This window comes from Pelodiscus sinensis, chromosome 8 (assembly GCF_049634645.1).
Source record: "Pelodiscus sinensis isolate JC-2024 chromosome 8, ASM4963464v1, whole genome shotgun sequence".
In the NCBI taxonomy this organism is placed as follows: Eukaryota; Metazoa; Chordata; order Testudines; family Trionychidae; genus Pelodiscus; species Pelodiscus sinensis.
In genome coordinates, this window is record NC_134718.1 from 6,652,404 (window position 1) to 6,666,343 (window position 13,940).

At 65.0% G+C, this 13,940-nt stretch overlaps 1 protein-coding gene and 1 long non-coding RNA gene across 2 annotated transcripts; one reads left to right on the forward strand and one right to left on the reverse strand.

Annotated features, from left to right (window-relative positions):
• Positions 1-2,137: 2,137 nt before the first annotated feature.
• LOC142830357 (uncharacterized) lies at positions 2,138-3,906 on the reverse strand. The gene is made up of 2 exons (XR_012905532.1): positions 3,767-3,906; positions 2,138-2,629 (listed from the first exon to the last, which is right to left on the reverse strand). It is a non-coding gene; the product is annotated as an uncharacterized LOC142830357 (long non-coding RNA).
• On the forward strand, positions 3,787-13,264 carry MTG1 (mitochondrial ribosome associated GTPase 1). Its single transcript, XM_075934676.1, has 11 exons — positions 3,787-4,126; positions 4,759-4,822; positions 5,069-5,174; positions 6,154-6,234; positions 7,495-7,551; positions 8,246-8,336; positions 8,617-8,678; positions 8,845-8,941; positions 9,478-9,559; positions 10,517-10,629; positions 12,596-13,264. The coding sequence occupies exons 1-11, from the start codon at positions 3,787-3,789 to the stop codon at positions 12,691-12,693; spliced, it is 1,191 nt and encodes a 396-aa protein (XP_075790791.1). The 3' UTR covers positions 12,694-13,264.
• The last annotated feature ends 676 nt before the right edge of the window (positions 13,265-13,940 follow it).

Sequence of the window (13,940 nt, forward strand, 5' to 3'; positions counted from 1 at the left end):
CAGCTCTCGCTTCGGAGGGACAGCAGGGAAAGGAGATTGTTGGTGTGAGGAGCAGGAGAGTGACTCTGTTGGGACGATCTAGGACAGAAGGAGGGAGCTGATTCCTTGTGCTTCCACGAGAGATGCGTGAGCTGGGCACGTGGCAACGGGAAGGACGGAGGGTTTGAAGTGAGCGGGGGATGGGGCCACCAGCCTGGCTCTGTGGTACTGTTCCATCCAGAACAACCCCAGGAACCCTTCCATCCCACAGCCATGGCCCTGTTCCTCAGCTGGAAACACCAATGACCTCCTGTCCCTACCCACAACACCGCCAGCTGGGCGTGCTCCACCACCAGCAGCCCGAGGACGACAGAGGGTCTGCTACTAACGGCCCAGGCAGTAAATCACTGCAAAGGGGTGCCCCCTGTCCAGCTTGCTAGGCAGAGCCCCTTGTGGTTGGAACGCAATGGACCCTCTGGGGCTGTCACCCGTAACGTAGAAATGAGCAATGCCAGGTGTGAGAATCCAGCAGAATGCTCGGTGATGGGCCAAGGCCGTCTGCAAGGGGGTGGGCCGTGTAAGGGGCAGGTTTCAGGCCAGTACTCTGAGCCCCAGTTCTTTGAAAACTAAGGCTGAACAAAGTGCCATGCTCTGCTCCCCTCCTGTACAGCAGGAAGAGGTGTTACACCAGAGGTTTTCAAATTGGGGAGTGAGGAATGTATTCTTGGGGGAGGGGGCATGAGAAACTTTAAGGGAAAAACATTCAGAGCTGGGCAGCTGGAGAGCGCTGGCTGCTAGCTGGGACTCAGAGTGGTGGGAAGCATGAATTAATACGCACACAAAGAAGGGAAGCGAGATTAAGTATGCGTGGGAACCACTCTCTCAGCAGTTTTCAGTAGCCCTACGGCACAAGCTCAGATCTCACATGCCCTGAAAGCTCCATCGTTTGAAAGACTGTGCATTTCCGTTGGCTGGAGAAATCTTACTGTGTAGCCATGTGTAGTAGGCATGCTTTTCTGCTTTCCCCTGTGTACAAGGCACTGGTAACTCAAACATTTCAGGAGGTGTGCAGCAAAAATAATAGCAGAGACCGCCCCAATGTCTCCAGACAAGACTACATGGTGGTTTCTGTTCTCACCCCGCTTCTGGGCACTCGGCACTCTCCAAACCTCATACAGTTCTTTAGGCTTTCTTTCTGGCCAAGGGCAGTATTTTTAAAAAAAGCGTTTCCCTGTTTTTGAGTATCAGAGCAATGGATGAGGGAATGTATGCCCATTTAAAAAAAAAAATCTGGTTCTACGTGTTGAACTCTAGCTCAGTTAGGTAGGGTGAGTGTTGAAGGCACTATCTTTTGCTAGGGTAAAGTACAAATCCAGCAAAAAGCAAAGTTGATTCTGAAAGTGGTGCAGTCAGCATACTGTGTGTATATGTTCTTGACTTAGCCGATAAAGCACAAAGCTCAGAAAAGCAGCAGAGAGCATGCCCGAGAGAAGCCACCAAGGATAGCTGTTTGAGGGAGGTGGCTTTTGCTACCTAGCAAAAAGTAGAATGAAGGAACAGCAGTGAAGCTTAGTTCCTCCAAAAGGCTGTCGGCATCAGAGACTCCCATGCTCCCAGAAGCCTGGGACAAAGGAAATGCGTGCATTTGTCCCAAGTTTTCTGGGGATATGGTTAGGAACCGCCCCCTACTGAACACATGTCATGCCTGTTCTCTGCAGTCTCACAGGCCAAATGAAGCTCCCAACACTGCACACTTCCTACACTCTGTGCAGATGTTTGTGCCCACTGGATTTTCAGATGCAGGGCCTCCTATTGTGCGACTGGGAGGAGAAAGGGGAAGGGTGACCACACTGCAGAGGAGTCTGACCTATGGAAATCTCTGAGCCCCGCTCTCCCAGACTCTTCCATCTCTGCTGCACCAATCAAAAGGATTCTGTACGGGTGAGAGGCTTCCCTCAAGTAGGAAGGCCATGTGCATGGGGGGAGGGGGAAGGTGTAGAGAGGGATATGGCCCCTCGAGAGGGACAGTTTCTGTGGGTGAGGATTAAGGCCCGATGGCTATGCCAGGGCTGCTGTCCAGGTGACCTGGGAAGATCAGCAGGAAAGCTGGTAGAACTGGGAACCTAGAAGCAGGAGAGAAGAGCAGGAATGCAACAGCCTTGATCCTGGCTCTTTATTCAAAGCATCAGATGCAGCAGCAGCAGGAGGCTGTCTCTTCAAGTGCAGTAACTCAGGTGCTGCTGGGGACAACATGGTGCCCGGTCTGGGACTTGCTCTCCAGGTAGTGTGGTGCTGGGCAGCTCTAGTACCAGTTAGTGCAAGCGATCTGGTAGCGCACATCATCCAGCGGCAGCAGGAGCATTGCCTCGGCTGGCGTGGGGGGCATAGCTTCAGTTGGCTTGCGGGGAGTCTCCCCAGCAGGGGGGATTATGCCTGGCAGAGGGGGTGATGCCATGGCAGGAGAGGTTGTGGGGGGAGCTGCCCTGGGCAAGGGGCTTGTGCCCAGCCCAGGGGATGTGGCCCTGGCAGGGGCGTCTTTGGGAGGAGCCACCCCAACTGCGGGGGAGGTGGCTGGCAGGCCAGGGGATGAGTCTGTACATCTCGCACCACACCCTGGCTGCCCCTCGCGCTGCGGCTCTGCCATCGCTGCCTGGGGGGAGAGAGAGGGGGTCACGGGAGAAAGGTCAGTATCCCGCCCCGCTCACGAGCCAGCCTGCACCTGGCATCCGCCCCCTTCTCCCTGGCCCGGGTACCAATCTGCACCCTCCCCCCCGCCTGCCCCGGGTACCAGCCCCCCCCCCCGGCCTGTCCCGGGTACCAATCTGCACCCCCCCCCCCCGGCCTGTCCCGGGTACCAATCTGCACCCCCCAGGGTACCAATCTGCACCCCCCCCCCGGCCTGCCCCGGGTACCAATCTGCACCCCCCCCCCGGCCTGCCCCGGGTACCAATCTGCACGCCCCCCCCGGCCTGCCCCGGGTACCAATCTGCACCCCCCCCCGGCCTGCCCCGGGTACCAATCTGCACCCCCCCCCCGGCCTGCCCCGGGTACCAATCTGCACCCCCCCCCGGCCTGTCCCGGGTACCAATCTGCACCCCCCCCCCGGCCTGCCCCGGGTACCAATCTGCACCCCCCCCCCGGCCTGCCCCGGGTACCAATCTGCACCCCCCCCCGGCCTGTCCCGGTACCAATCTGCACCCCCCCCCCGCCTGTCCCGGGTACCAATCTGCACCCCCCCCCGGCCTGTCCCGGGTACCAATCTGCACCCCCCCCCGGCCTGTCCCGGTACCAATCTGCACCCCCCCCCCCGCCTGTCCCGGGTACCAATCTGCACCCCCCCCCCGCCTGTCCCGGGTACCAATCTGCACCCCCCCCCCCGGCCTGTCCCGGGTACCAATCTGCACCCCCCCCCCGGCCTGTCCCGGTACCAATCTGCACCCCCCCCCCGCCTGTCCCGGGTACCAATCTGCACCCCCCCCCCCGCCTGTCCCGGGTACCAATCTGCACCCCCCCCCCGCCTGTCCCGGGTACCAATCTGCACGCCCCCCCCGCCTGTCCCGGGTACCAATCTGCACCCCCCCCCCGCCTGTCCCGGGTACCAATCTGCACCCCCCCCCCGCCTGTCCCGGGTACCAATCTGCACCCCCCCCCCCGGCCTGTCCCGGTACCAATCTGCACCCCCCCCCCCCCGCCCTGTCCCGGCACCAGCCCCCCCCTCACAGAACTGCAGCTGCCGCCCCCTCCGGCGCTTTCCCACAGGCATCAAGCCCCGCCCCTGCCCTCTTACGTCACTTAGCCGCGCCCCTCATGGCCGGAGGTGGCGCGGGAGATGCGCCTTGGCCGGCCCTGTTGCTAGGCGACGGGGGATCCCGCGGTCGCGGGGCTGCTGCCCCGCGCGTGACGCTTTGGCTCCTCCCAGCCGCCCCAGCGCAGCCGAGCGCTCAGGGGGCGGGGCCCGTGTGCGCCCGGAACCGGAAGCCGGGCGGGGGGAGTTGCGGGAGGCGCGCTCCGGCCGGGGCCGTTCCCGGGCGGGCTGGTTCCGGCGCGATGCGGCTGGCGGCGGGCGCGCTGCGGGCGGCCTGGCGCCAGAGCTTCGATTTCGGCGGCCGGAGCGTGGCCGCCTGGTTCCCGGGGCACATGGCCAAAGGTGGGGGGGAGGGCCGAACCCCGCCCCGGCTCTCGCCATACTCGGGTGGCGGGAAGCGCCGGCTCCGGGAGTCGCGCGATGAGGCCCGCGGCCTGGGGGGGGGCACTGGCCACGTGACCCCCCAGCCTGAGGAAGGGTTGGGGCAGCCCCCCCCGCTTCCCCGCAGGGGGGGGGCCGCTCTCACCGGCCTCTCCCCCCCCCCCCCCCCGCTGCTTGGCCTGCCTGCCCCCCCTTCGCTGTGCACGGTGCTGGGGGGCCAGGCCCCCTCCTACCCCCCCCCCCCCGATTGGCTGTTCTCCCGGGTGTCATAGACCCTGCCCCCTTGGCTGCCTGTTTCCCGGCGGGTCGATCCCGGCTCCCGCCTGCCCGGTTGTCGATATTCCCCTCGGCTTGTCAGAGAGCTTTCCGCAGTGTCGCCGAGATCTCGCTCTTGAGTGGGAACAGCTGTTTTACTCCCCATCGTTGTACAGATTGCATTTATCACGCTCAAATTCTAAGTTGTGCGCATACAGCCTCAACAGTCACGCCCCTCGTTAGCCCTGAACCTCCTCCCCTTCATTTCCCGGGAAAAACACTGGACAAGCCCGTCTCTTTCCTCAGAGGGTATGGCTGACACTTCTCTGCTTTGGCAGGCCTGCGGCAGATGAAGGAGACGCTGCGCAAAGTGGACTGCATCGTTGAGGTGCACGATGCCCGCATATCCTTTGGTGGCTGGAGCCTAGGCAGCACAGTGGACCCTGGTTGTGTGGAGCAATGTGTATAGCCCCAGAGCTGCACGCAGCCCGGAGGGTCCCCACTGCCTCTTTCCCCAGACAGGGCCTCACGGGGTACGGGACCCTACCTTGCGGGAGGTGAGAGTCTCCGATGGGGTGGAACGCTGTAGGCTGGGCCCTTTCCCATCATTGCGGGTATCTCACTTGTCTGGCTTCCTTAGCGATGACACATCCCATTCTCAGGCCGAAACCCAGCCTTCCACGAGGCCCTGGGAATCAGACCTCACCTGCTTGTGCTGAACAAAATGGACCTGGCTGATCTGACCCACAAAGCGGTAAGAGCCCAGTTCGAAGTGGTTCTTCTCCCACTCTTCACCAGCATCTTCCTATTGTTTAATGCACCGACGCGGCTTCACTTTGTAATCCAGAGTCAATGTTTGGACTGAGCCAGGTCTAGACAATAAACTTACCTCCGTAGCAGTGTGTCACACCACATCCCTAAGCAACAGTTTTACCAACCTAACCACCTGTGCAGACAGCACAGCTAATCCACCTTTGTGAGAAGCAGTAGCAATGTCAATGGGGGAAGCCCTCCTGTCAGTGAGGTAGCATCTTCCCTGAAGTGCTACAGTATTTTAAGTGTAGATCTGCCGTGAGGGCATTAGCCATATGTTCCCTCCTGGCAGGGCAACACGCTGTCTGCAGTGGCCATAGGCAATGCTCACCAATTACAAGCAGCCTCGTGCACTTGTATTTCCTGTTATCACAGGAGAATTGGGCTTTTCATTGAGAGCATGGTCAGGTCTGGCACCTAATGTTAGAGGCCCTGGTACCAGCCTATGGCTGTGTCTAGACTGGCCAGTTTTTCTGGAAAATCAGCCGCTTTTCCGGAAAAACTTGCCAGCTGTCTACACTGGCCGCTTGAATTTCTGCAAAAGCACTGACTTCCTACTGTAAGAAATCAGTGCTTCTTGCGGAAATACTATGCTACTCCCGTTCAGGCAAAAGTCCTTTTGCGCAAAAGGGCCAGTGTAGACAGCTCAGATTTGTTTTCTGCAAAAAAGCCCTGTCGCGAAAATGCCGATCGGGGTTTTTTTTGCGGAAAAGCGCGTCTAGATTGGCCACGGACACTTTTCTGCAAACAGGCGTCTGCGTTTTAGCATTGTGCCTGCTGAGCGAAGTGGGACTCGGAGAGCTGAGGGCAACCGCTCAAGTCAGCCCACTCAGCTCCTGCTTGAGCGACCGTACCGCAATTAACCCCGGAGGGGACTGATTGCTTTCTTTGCCTTGGAAATCTCTCGCATTCCTTCCTAGAGAATTCTGGAGCGCTTGGAGCAGGAAGGGCTCAGAAACGTCCTCTTCACCAACTGCGTCAAAGATGAAAATGTCCAGAAGGTAACGGCCCATCTTTTCGAACAGCGGCTCCACCACGCGACTGCATGGGCCTGAGGGCGTGTCGTGCTGCACTGGGCTGTTCAGCACCCCAGTGAGACCTGAGTCCATTAGTGCCTGCCTGCGGCGCGTTTTTACTCCCGGGTTCCGCGAACGCAGCCTCGGAGTTTGAATCTCCACGCCCCAGGGGGCTTGCGTTGCTGCCAGTTGGAGCGTCTCTTCTACGTGAGTGCGCATGCCCCGGGCTTGCTGAGAGACCGCATGGGCAGCACGGCCTGCTGGCACCGGTACAGCACGCCTTTCAGAGCAGTGCCCTGGAGGCAGGCACAGCTGCTGCGGTACAGGCAGATGTAGGATTCTTTTAAACGTTAAAGTGGCCCTACGGGTCGTGCAGCCACATCTGAGGGCCATGGGGCACCGAACAGGCATTTGGGCTTTGGCGTGGTGCCTTCTGAGCAGGTGTCAGGGAGCTGATGGCTACAGCACCCAATTCTGCCCTGCCTGGGCGGTCTGTGCATGCAGAAGGAGCTTGGCATACAGCCTGTGCAGGGCAGAAGAGCGGCTTCCATTTTCGGGGGGACAAAACCACCTGTGTGTTTCCTGCTCTCGGCATATGTGGTTGGCGGGGCCCCGAAATAATGTGCCCTGCAGCGTGGACAGCATGCCCTGGCTGCAATGAGGCCTTGCTAAGCTAGACACTGCCCAGCGGGTTTGTGAGTCACAGAGAGCAGCTGACAGTCCGGGGGTGATCATTGGACATTTCAGCGTTAATGTGCAGAGACTGGTCCGGAGGAAGGATAGTTACCAACGGAAAAGGCCAGTGGGTAACCGCCTGTCTCTGTAGGAGAGCTCTTCCCTGGTTGGCCGATGATCGCTGTGGAACTAGCAGCCCCCCAAAACGCTGCACGCCCGTGGGAATGACGGCTTCCAGTCTCCCCCACTTTGTCTGCCTTACGGCTGTGCATCAGTTCTATCCGAACACAACTGGAAGCGAAAGCTGGCTAGGGAGCACTCCCCCACCCTATCTCCGTCCGTCCTGCTGGCGCCTGATTTGGAAGCCGCTCCAGTTCGAGCTGTGTTACAGCGCAGGCCAGCTGCAGACTGGGCCCGACTTTGCCGCTAGCTAGTGTGTTGCAGCAGGAAGCAAGCCTGTCCCTCCAATAAGCTCGGCCTGGCTGCTCCTAGCTCCACTGGACATGAGGGGTCTCAGCAGGGTCCTAGCCGCCTGCGCTTTGCTTAGCCTCTCTTTGTACTGCCTCACAGGTCGTCCCCCTCATCACCGACCTGGTCAGCCACAGCCAGCGCTACCAGAGAGCTGAGGTCAGTGTGAGAATGGGGCAGGGGCGCTCTCTCCTGCCTGGCATATGGGGATGACACCTGGAGGGGCGGGGAGCCTGGTGTGGTGCCACCTGCTAGATCAGGGTGGTGGGGAGCCTGGCAGACGGGATGGGGACCCTGGTGGGGTGCCACCTGGTGGATGTGGGCAAGCCTGGGACAGTGCTCCCAGCGGTTGTGGGGCTGGCTGGGTGGGAGGGGGAGCCTGGCACGGTGCCCCTAGCGGATGTGGGGCTGGCTGGGTGGGAGGCGGAGCCTGGCGCGGTGCCCCCAGCGGATGTGGGGCTGGCTGGGTGGGAGGCGGAGCCTGGCGTGGTGCCCCCAGCGGATGTGGGGCTGGCTGGGTGGGAGGTGGAGCCTGGGGCGGTGCCCCCAGCGGATGTGGGGCTGGCTGGGTGGGAGGCGGAGCCTGGCGCGGTGCCCCCAGCGGATGTGGGGCTGGCTGGGTGGGAGGCGAAGCCTGGCTCGGTGCCCCCAGCGGATGTGGGGCTGGCTGGGTGGGAGAGGGAGCCTGGCGCGGTGCCCCCAGCGGATGTGGGGCTGGCTGGGTGGGAGAGGGAGCCTGGCGCGGTGCCCCCAGCGGATGTGGGGCTGGCTGGGTGGGAGGCGGAGCCTGGCGCGGTGCCACCTGGCATTGCTGCCAAGGGAGGAGGGCTCATCCATCTCCCTTCTGTTCCAGAACATAGAGTACTGCATCCTGGTGATCGGGGTGCCCAACGTGGGCAAATCCTCCCTTATCAACTCCATGCGGCGGCTGCACCTCAGGAAGGGTGGGTCCTGGCGTCCGGGCCCGGGGGGAGCGCGCCCCCTGCCTGCCTTCAGGGCACACACCCTGGGGGCTGTGAGTGGCCTTGGGGTGGGTCCGTCAGCCCTCCTCGTGGCCCAGCCCTCTCCCACTGCTGACCCCGCCCTGCCGGCAGCCTCTTTCTCTGGCCGTTCAGTGGCCCGAGCTGAGCCGGGCTGGCCTGAGCCCGGGGTTAGCTGGGAGGCCCCAGGGGCGGCAGAGGCGTCTTCCTTCTCCTGCTGACGGGGCCTCTCCTTTTCCCCAAGGGAAAGCCTCCCGCGTCGGTGGCGAGCCGGGGATCACCACGGCCGTGCTGACCAGAATCCAGGTACTGTTCTCGGGAGCGTGGCCAGGGGCCCTGAGCTGGCCACAGGCAGGGAGCTGTCCCGCGCCGGTCCCAAACCGGCTGGGGATCCCCCCGTCCTGGTCAGAGTGCTGCGCGGGCCCCGCTCGGTCCCCCACAGCCCCTCACCGGCCCGTCTCTGCCGGTCTAGGTCTCCGAGAGGCCCCTGATGTACCTGCTGGACACGCCCGGGGTGCTGGCTCCGAGGATAGAGAGCGTGGAGGCCGGCATGAAGCTGGCACTGTGCGGTGAGAAGGGCTTCGGTGCTGCAGCTGCGTCTGGCCAGGAGCTGTCCTCACGCTCAGCCGGGCGGGGCCATGGCGGGGCGGGGGTGGAGGCCACACGGCCCCTGCTTTGAGATGTGCCATTGCCGGGTGCTGGGGGCAGAGACACTGCCTGTCCCCTTCCCTGAGGAGCCCAGCTCGGGGCAGGCTGCTGCTTCCAGCTGTCTAGGGAGGGGAGCGTGTGCTGCAGCCCAGGGCGTTCCTGCCCCGCCCGCCCCCGGCCAGGCTGTCTGAGCTGCAGCTGCTGGGGCTGGCGGGCCAGGGTTGGGGTGGCTCCAGGGCTCCAGGGCTCAGCGGGACCGGCCTGGCCCTGGGGTGGGCCTGGGGATCAGCGTCCCCTGCGTGCACTCTCAGGCTGGCCACGCTGGGCCCAGAGCGGGCGGCGGCAGGTCTGTGGGGCTGGGGTGGAGGCCCAGCTCCCAGGCCAGCACAGGGGGCCTGTTCCCCCCCCCCCCCGCCCTGCATGGGTGGCTGGCACTCAGGTTTGCGCTGTCTCGCAGGGGCCATCCGGGACCACCTGGTGGGCGAGGACGTCATGGCTGACTACCTGCTGTACACCCTGAACAAGCAGCAGCTGTTCTGGTGAGCACTTCCTGAGCGCCGGGCTGGGGAGGGCCTCGGGGGTGGGTGTCTGGGGCTTCCCCGGTCCTGGAGGACACGTCTCCCCAGCGCCGCCCCTTAGCTCTGCCTCGGCCTCTGCTCTTGTGCGTGCCATTGGCAGGGATGCGGCGGGGGCGTCTGCCCACTCGTGCTGTGAGCTGGCCGACCGTGCCCCCGCCGTGAGCTGCCTGGAGGGGTGCCCCTGAAACAATAGGCCTGTCTTACCACAGCCCGTCCCCTTGGCCCCCGTCCGTCTCGTCAGAGCAGGCGGGTGTATTAGCAAGGCAGAGAAAGGAGAGCTCTTCCATGCGGCCCAGCGTCTCTACGCGGCTGTGTTCAGGCTGACCAGTGTAGCGGCCTGTCAGCTCGGAGCGTCCTTCCACCCAGCCCTGGCGGAGTCCCAGGAGACGGGCGTTTCTCCTTAGCGAGGGTTACGCCTTCCTCCCAGAATGCCGGCCGGCAGGGCGAGCCCTTGCCTCTCGGTGGGTGTGAGGGGCAGGTAACCCAGGCTCTGCTGTGCTGCCCCACAAGGCCTCGTTGAGTTGCGGGACGCCGTCCTGGCGGGCAGGAGACGGCTCCCCCATGCTGAGCAAACCTTGCGGACCCTGGAGCGGGCGCTAGAGACCTGACCAGTGTGTGATGCAGAGGCTCCGCCCATGGGGCTCCGTGCCCCCCACACACCGGGGGAACGGGCGGTGCCCTGCGGCGAGTTTGTCCGGGCTCAGCTGAGGCCTAGCGCCCCATTGGGTAGGGTGGAGCTCTTGGCCCAGAACTGGCTGTTAAGCAGTGGAGCGGGATTCGACGTCCCTCGCTCCAGGGAGCCGTGGGCAGTGACCCCCGCCCTGGGGCTGCAGCCCCCTGCCTGCTGGGCCCTGGCTGAGCTGCTCTGTGCAGGGGAGGCGCCCGGTGGGGCTAACCTGCTCTCGCTGCCCGGCACAGCTACGTGGAGCGCTACGGGCTGGGCGCGCCCAGCGACGACATTGAGAGCGTGCTCAAGCAGGTGGCGCTGAAACTGGGCAAGACGCACAAAGTGAAGGTGCTCACAGGGACAGGTGAGTGCCCCGCAGGCCGGGGACCCGTGGGGGCACAGGCAAGAGCCCGGAGCCCCAGCCAGCGGGGTTGTGTGCCCCTCCCAATGCCAGGTGCTGAGTCTGGGGGAGGTGAGTCAGTGCCCAGGGTGTGCCATCCGCAGGCCCCAAGGGAGGAAGGGAGGGTGAGCCTGTGGGTGGGAGAGAGAAGCAGAACGCCTCACCCACTGCCAGCTGAGTGTTCTGGGGAGCCCCCCAGCCCAAGAATGGGGAACGGCCCAGCCCGAGAGCGCAGGGGGCGGGGAGATGGGGAGCAGCCCAGTTGCTGCCAGCTGCCGACCGCCAGTTCCGGTGTTTGCTGGAAGGGCTGTGGCCAGGCCCTGGAGCCGGCACCAGGGGGAGGGGAGGCTGGCGGGAGTTGCCCGGTGGGGCAGTGGAGGCTGCTGAGTGGGGGGGGGGGTGTCCCGGGGAAGCCATCCAGCACCTTGGCGGTTCACATGGAGCCGGGGCCGGGCAGCGCCCGGGGCCAGCTCTGCCGCCCCAGCCTGCATTGGGGCGTGTCTGCCGTCGGGGGCTCAGGCCCGTCGAGAGGTGCAGGGCTCGGCCATGGGCTCCCCCGTCCCTCCAGCCTGCATTGGGGCGTGTCTGCCGTCGGGGGCTCAAGCCTGTCGAGAGGTGCAGGGCTCGGCCATGGGCTCCCCCGTCCCTCCAGCCTGCATTGGGGCGTGTCTGCCGTCGGGGGCTCAGGCCCGTCGAGAGGTGCAGGGCTCGGCCATGGGCTCCCCCGTCCCTCCAGCCTGCATTGGGGCGTGTCTGCCGTCGGGGGCTCAAGCCTGTCGAGAGGTGCAGGGCTCGGCCATGGGCTCCCCCGTCCCTCCAGCCTGCATTGGGGCGTGTCTGCCGTCGGGGGCTCAAGCCTGTCGAGAGGTGCAGGGCTCGGCCATGGGCTCCCCCGTCCCTCCAGCCTGCATTGGGGCGTGTCTGCCGTCGGGGGCTCAGGCCCGTCGAGAGGTGCAGGGCTCGGCCATGGGCTCCCCCGTCCCTCCAGCCTGCATTGGGGCGTGTCTGCCGTCGGGGGCTCAAGCCTGTCGAGAGGTGCAGGGCTCGGCCATGGGCTCCCCCGTCCCTCCAGCCTGCATTGGGGCGTGTCTGCCGTCGGGGGCTCAGGCCCGTCGAGAGGTGCAGGGCTGGGCCATGGGCTCCCCCGTCCCTCCAGCCTGCATTGGGGCGTGTCTGCCGTCGGGGGCTCAGGCCCGTCGAGAGGTGCAGGGCTCGGCCATGGGCTCCCCCGTCCCTCCAGCCTGCATTGGGGCGTGTCTGCCGTCGGGGGCTCAGGCCCGTCGAGAGGTGCAGGGCTCGGCCATGGGCTCCCCCGTCCCTCCAGCCTGCATTGGGGCGTGTCTGCCGTCGGGGGCTCAGGCCCGTCGAGAGGTGCAGGGCTCGGCCATGGGCTCCCCCGTCCCTCCAGCCTGCATTGGGGCGTGTCTGCCGTCGGGGGCTCAGGCCCGTCGAGAGGTGCAGGGCTCGGCCATGGGCTCCCCTGTCCCTCCAGCCTGCATTGGGGCGTGTCTGCCGTCGGGGGCTCAGGCCCGTCGAGAGGTGCAGGGCTGGCCATGGGCTCCCCCGTCCCTCCAGCCTGCATTGGGGCGTGTCTGCCGTCGGGGGCTCAAGCCTGTCGAGAGGTGCAGGGCTGGGCCATGGGCTCCCCCGTCCCTCCAGCCTGCATTGGGGCGTGTCTGCCGTCGGGGGCTCAAGCCTGTCGAGAGGTGCAGGGCTCGGCCATGGGCTCCCCCGTCCCTCCAGCCTGCATTGGGGCGTGTCTGCCGTCGGGGGCTCAAGCCTGTCGAGAGGTGCAGGGCTGGGCCATGGGCTCCCCCGTCCCTCCAGCCTGCATTGGGGCGTGTCTGCCGTCGGGGGCTCAGGCCCGTCGAGAGGTGCAGGGCTCGGCCATGGGCTCCCCCGTCCCTCCAGCCTTCGCCTTCTCTTGCAGGGGACGTGAACGTGATCGCGCCTGACTACCCTGCGGCCGCCTACGAGTTCCTGCGCACCTTCCGCAAGGGCGAGCTGGGCCAGGTGCTGCTGGACTGAGCCCCGCCCTGCCCAGCCAGTGCAGGGCAGTCGGTGACCTGCTGGGGCTGCCTTGTCCCCTTAGTGCTGCCCCAGGGGGCTGAGTGCCCGTGCTGTTCCCCTCCCCTCTGTCCCAAGCACACGCAGTTCCGGGGTCCATGCGGCCTGGGCTGGGGGGCAGCCTGCACCTGGGGCTGTCTGGCTTCCCCGCCTGGGCCCCCATCATCCCTGGGGTGGGCTGCCCACCCACTGCCCCCAGTCTGTGATCAGAGCCTGGCCCAGGGACTCCCACGTGCTGTGTGGCAGGTTGGGGGAGACCTGGGGGCAGTGCAGGGCCCTGTCTTGCCCCTGCTCCCTTGGGTCTGTGCTGCATCTCCTGGAAGAGCGGAGCCCGCCCTGCAGGGGCCCTTCGACGAGCCAGCTGCCCCATCCCACAGCGCGGGCCTAGGGGCTCCCGGGGCCTCTGGGCGAGCCCTCGTCTGCTGTCCTGCCGGGCCAGTGCGCGCTCGGGGCGGGGGCCGGGTCCTGGGTCCCGGGGCAGGTACAGCCGGGGCAGCTGAGTTTAAAATAAAAGCTGGGGCGTGTAATGAAACCTGAGCCCTCTGCTCCTGCGCTTGGTGGGCCATTGAATTTGGTCCCACCCTGGCCCTGTGAGCACGCTGGGGCAGCGTGCCAGCTGCTGTGTGTGTGGCACTCCCGGGGGCCTACGTGCTGGGCTGTAAACCCTCCTTCAGTTTCACACACCACCCCAGGGCCCCCAGCAGCTCCCCCTCGAGGGCGAGGGCTCCCTGCACACCAGCTCCCTTTCCTGGTTCCCTGCAGGGGCGGGGAGGGGGAGGAAGCTGATCCCGCTGTCACAGGGCCCCTGCGTCCCTTGGGCAGGGGTGGGCGGAGCTCTCACTGGGGTGGGGACACTGGCCTGACTCCAGCAGGCTGGAAACAAGGTGCCGGTGATTAGCAGGAAGGCCAGTTGGCTCCTGGAACGGCCCAGGCAGCGGGGGGTGTCCACCGCACGAGCCCCAACTCCAGGTGGGAGGGCTCGAACGCCCCGGGAGCTCGCCCGCAAGCAAGGGGCTGGCCCAGCAATCCCGGGGCGGGTTCTTCACCGGAGTCCCATCTGACCGACCCCATCTCTGGCTGCGAGGGCGAATGAACGCGGGAGGGGCTGCGGGACGTCCACGGCCATTGGACTGGGAGAACCCTCGGCCTGGCTCAGCAACCTCCCCAGCCCCTGGGGCACGCCCCAGCTATTGCACCCAGAGCCGCGC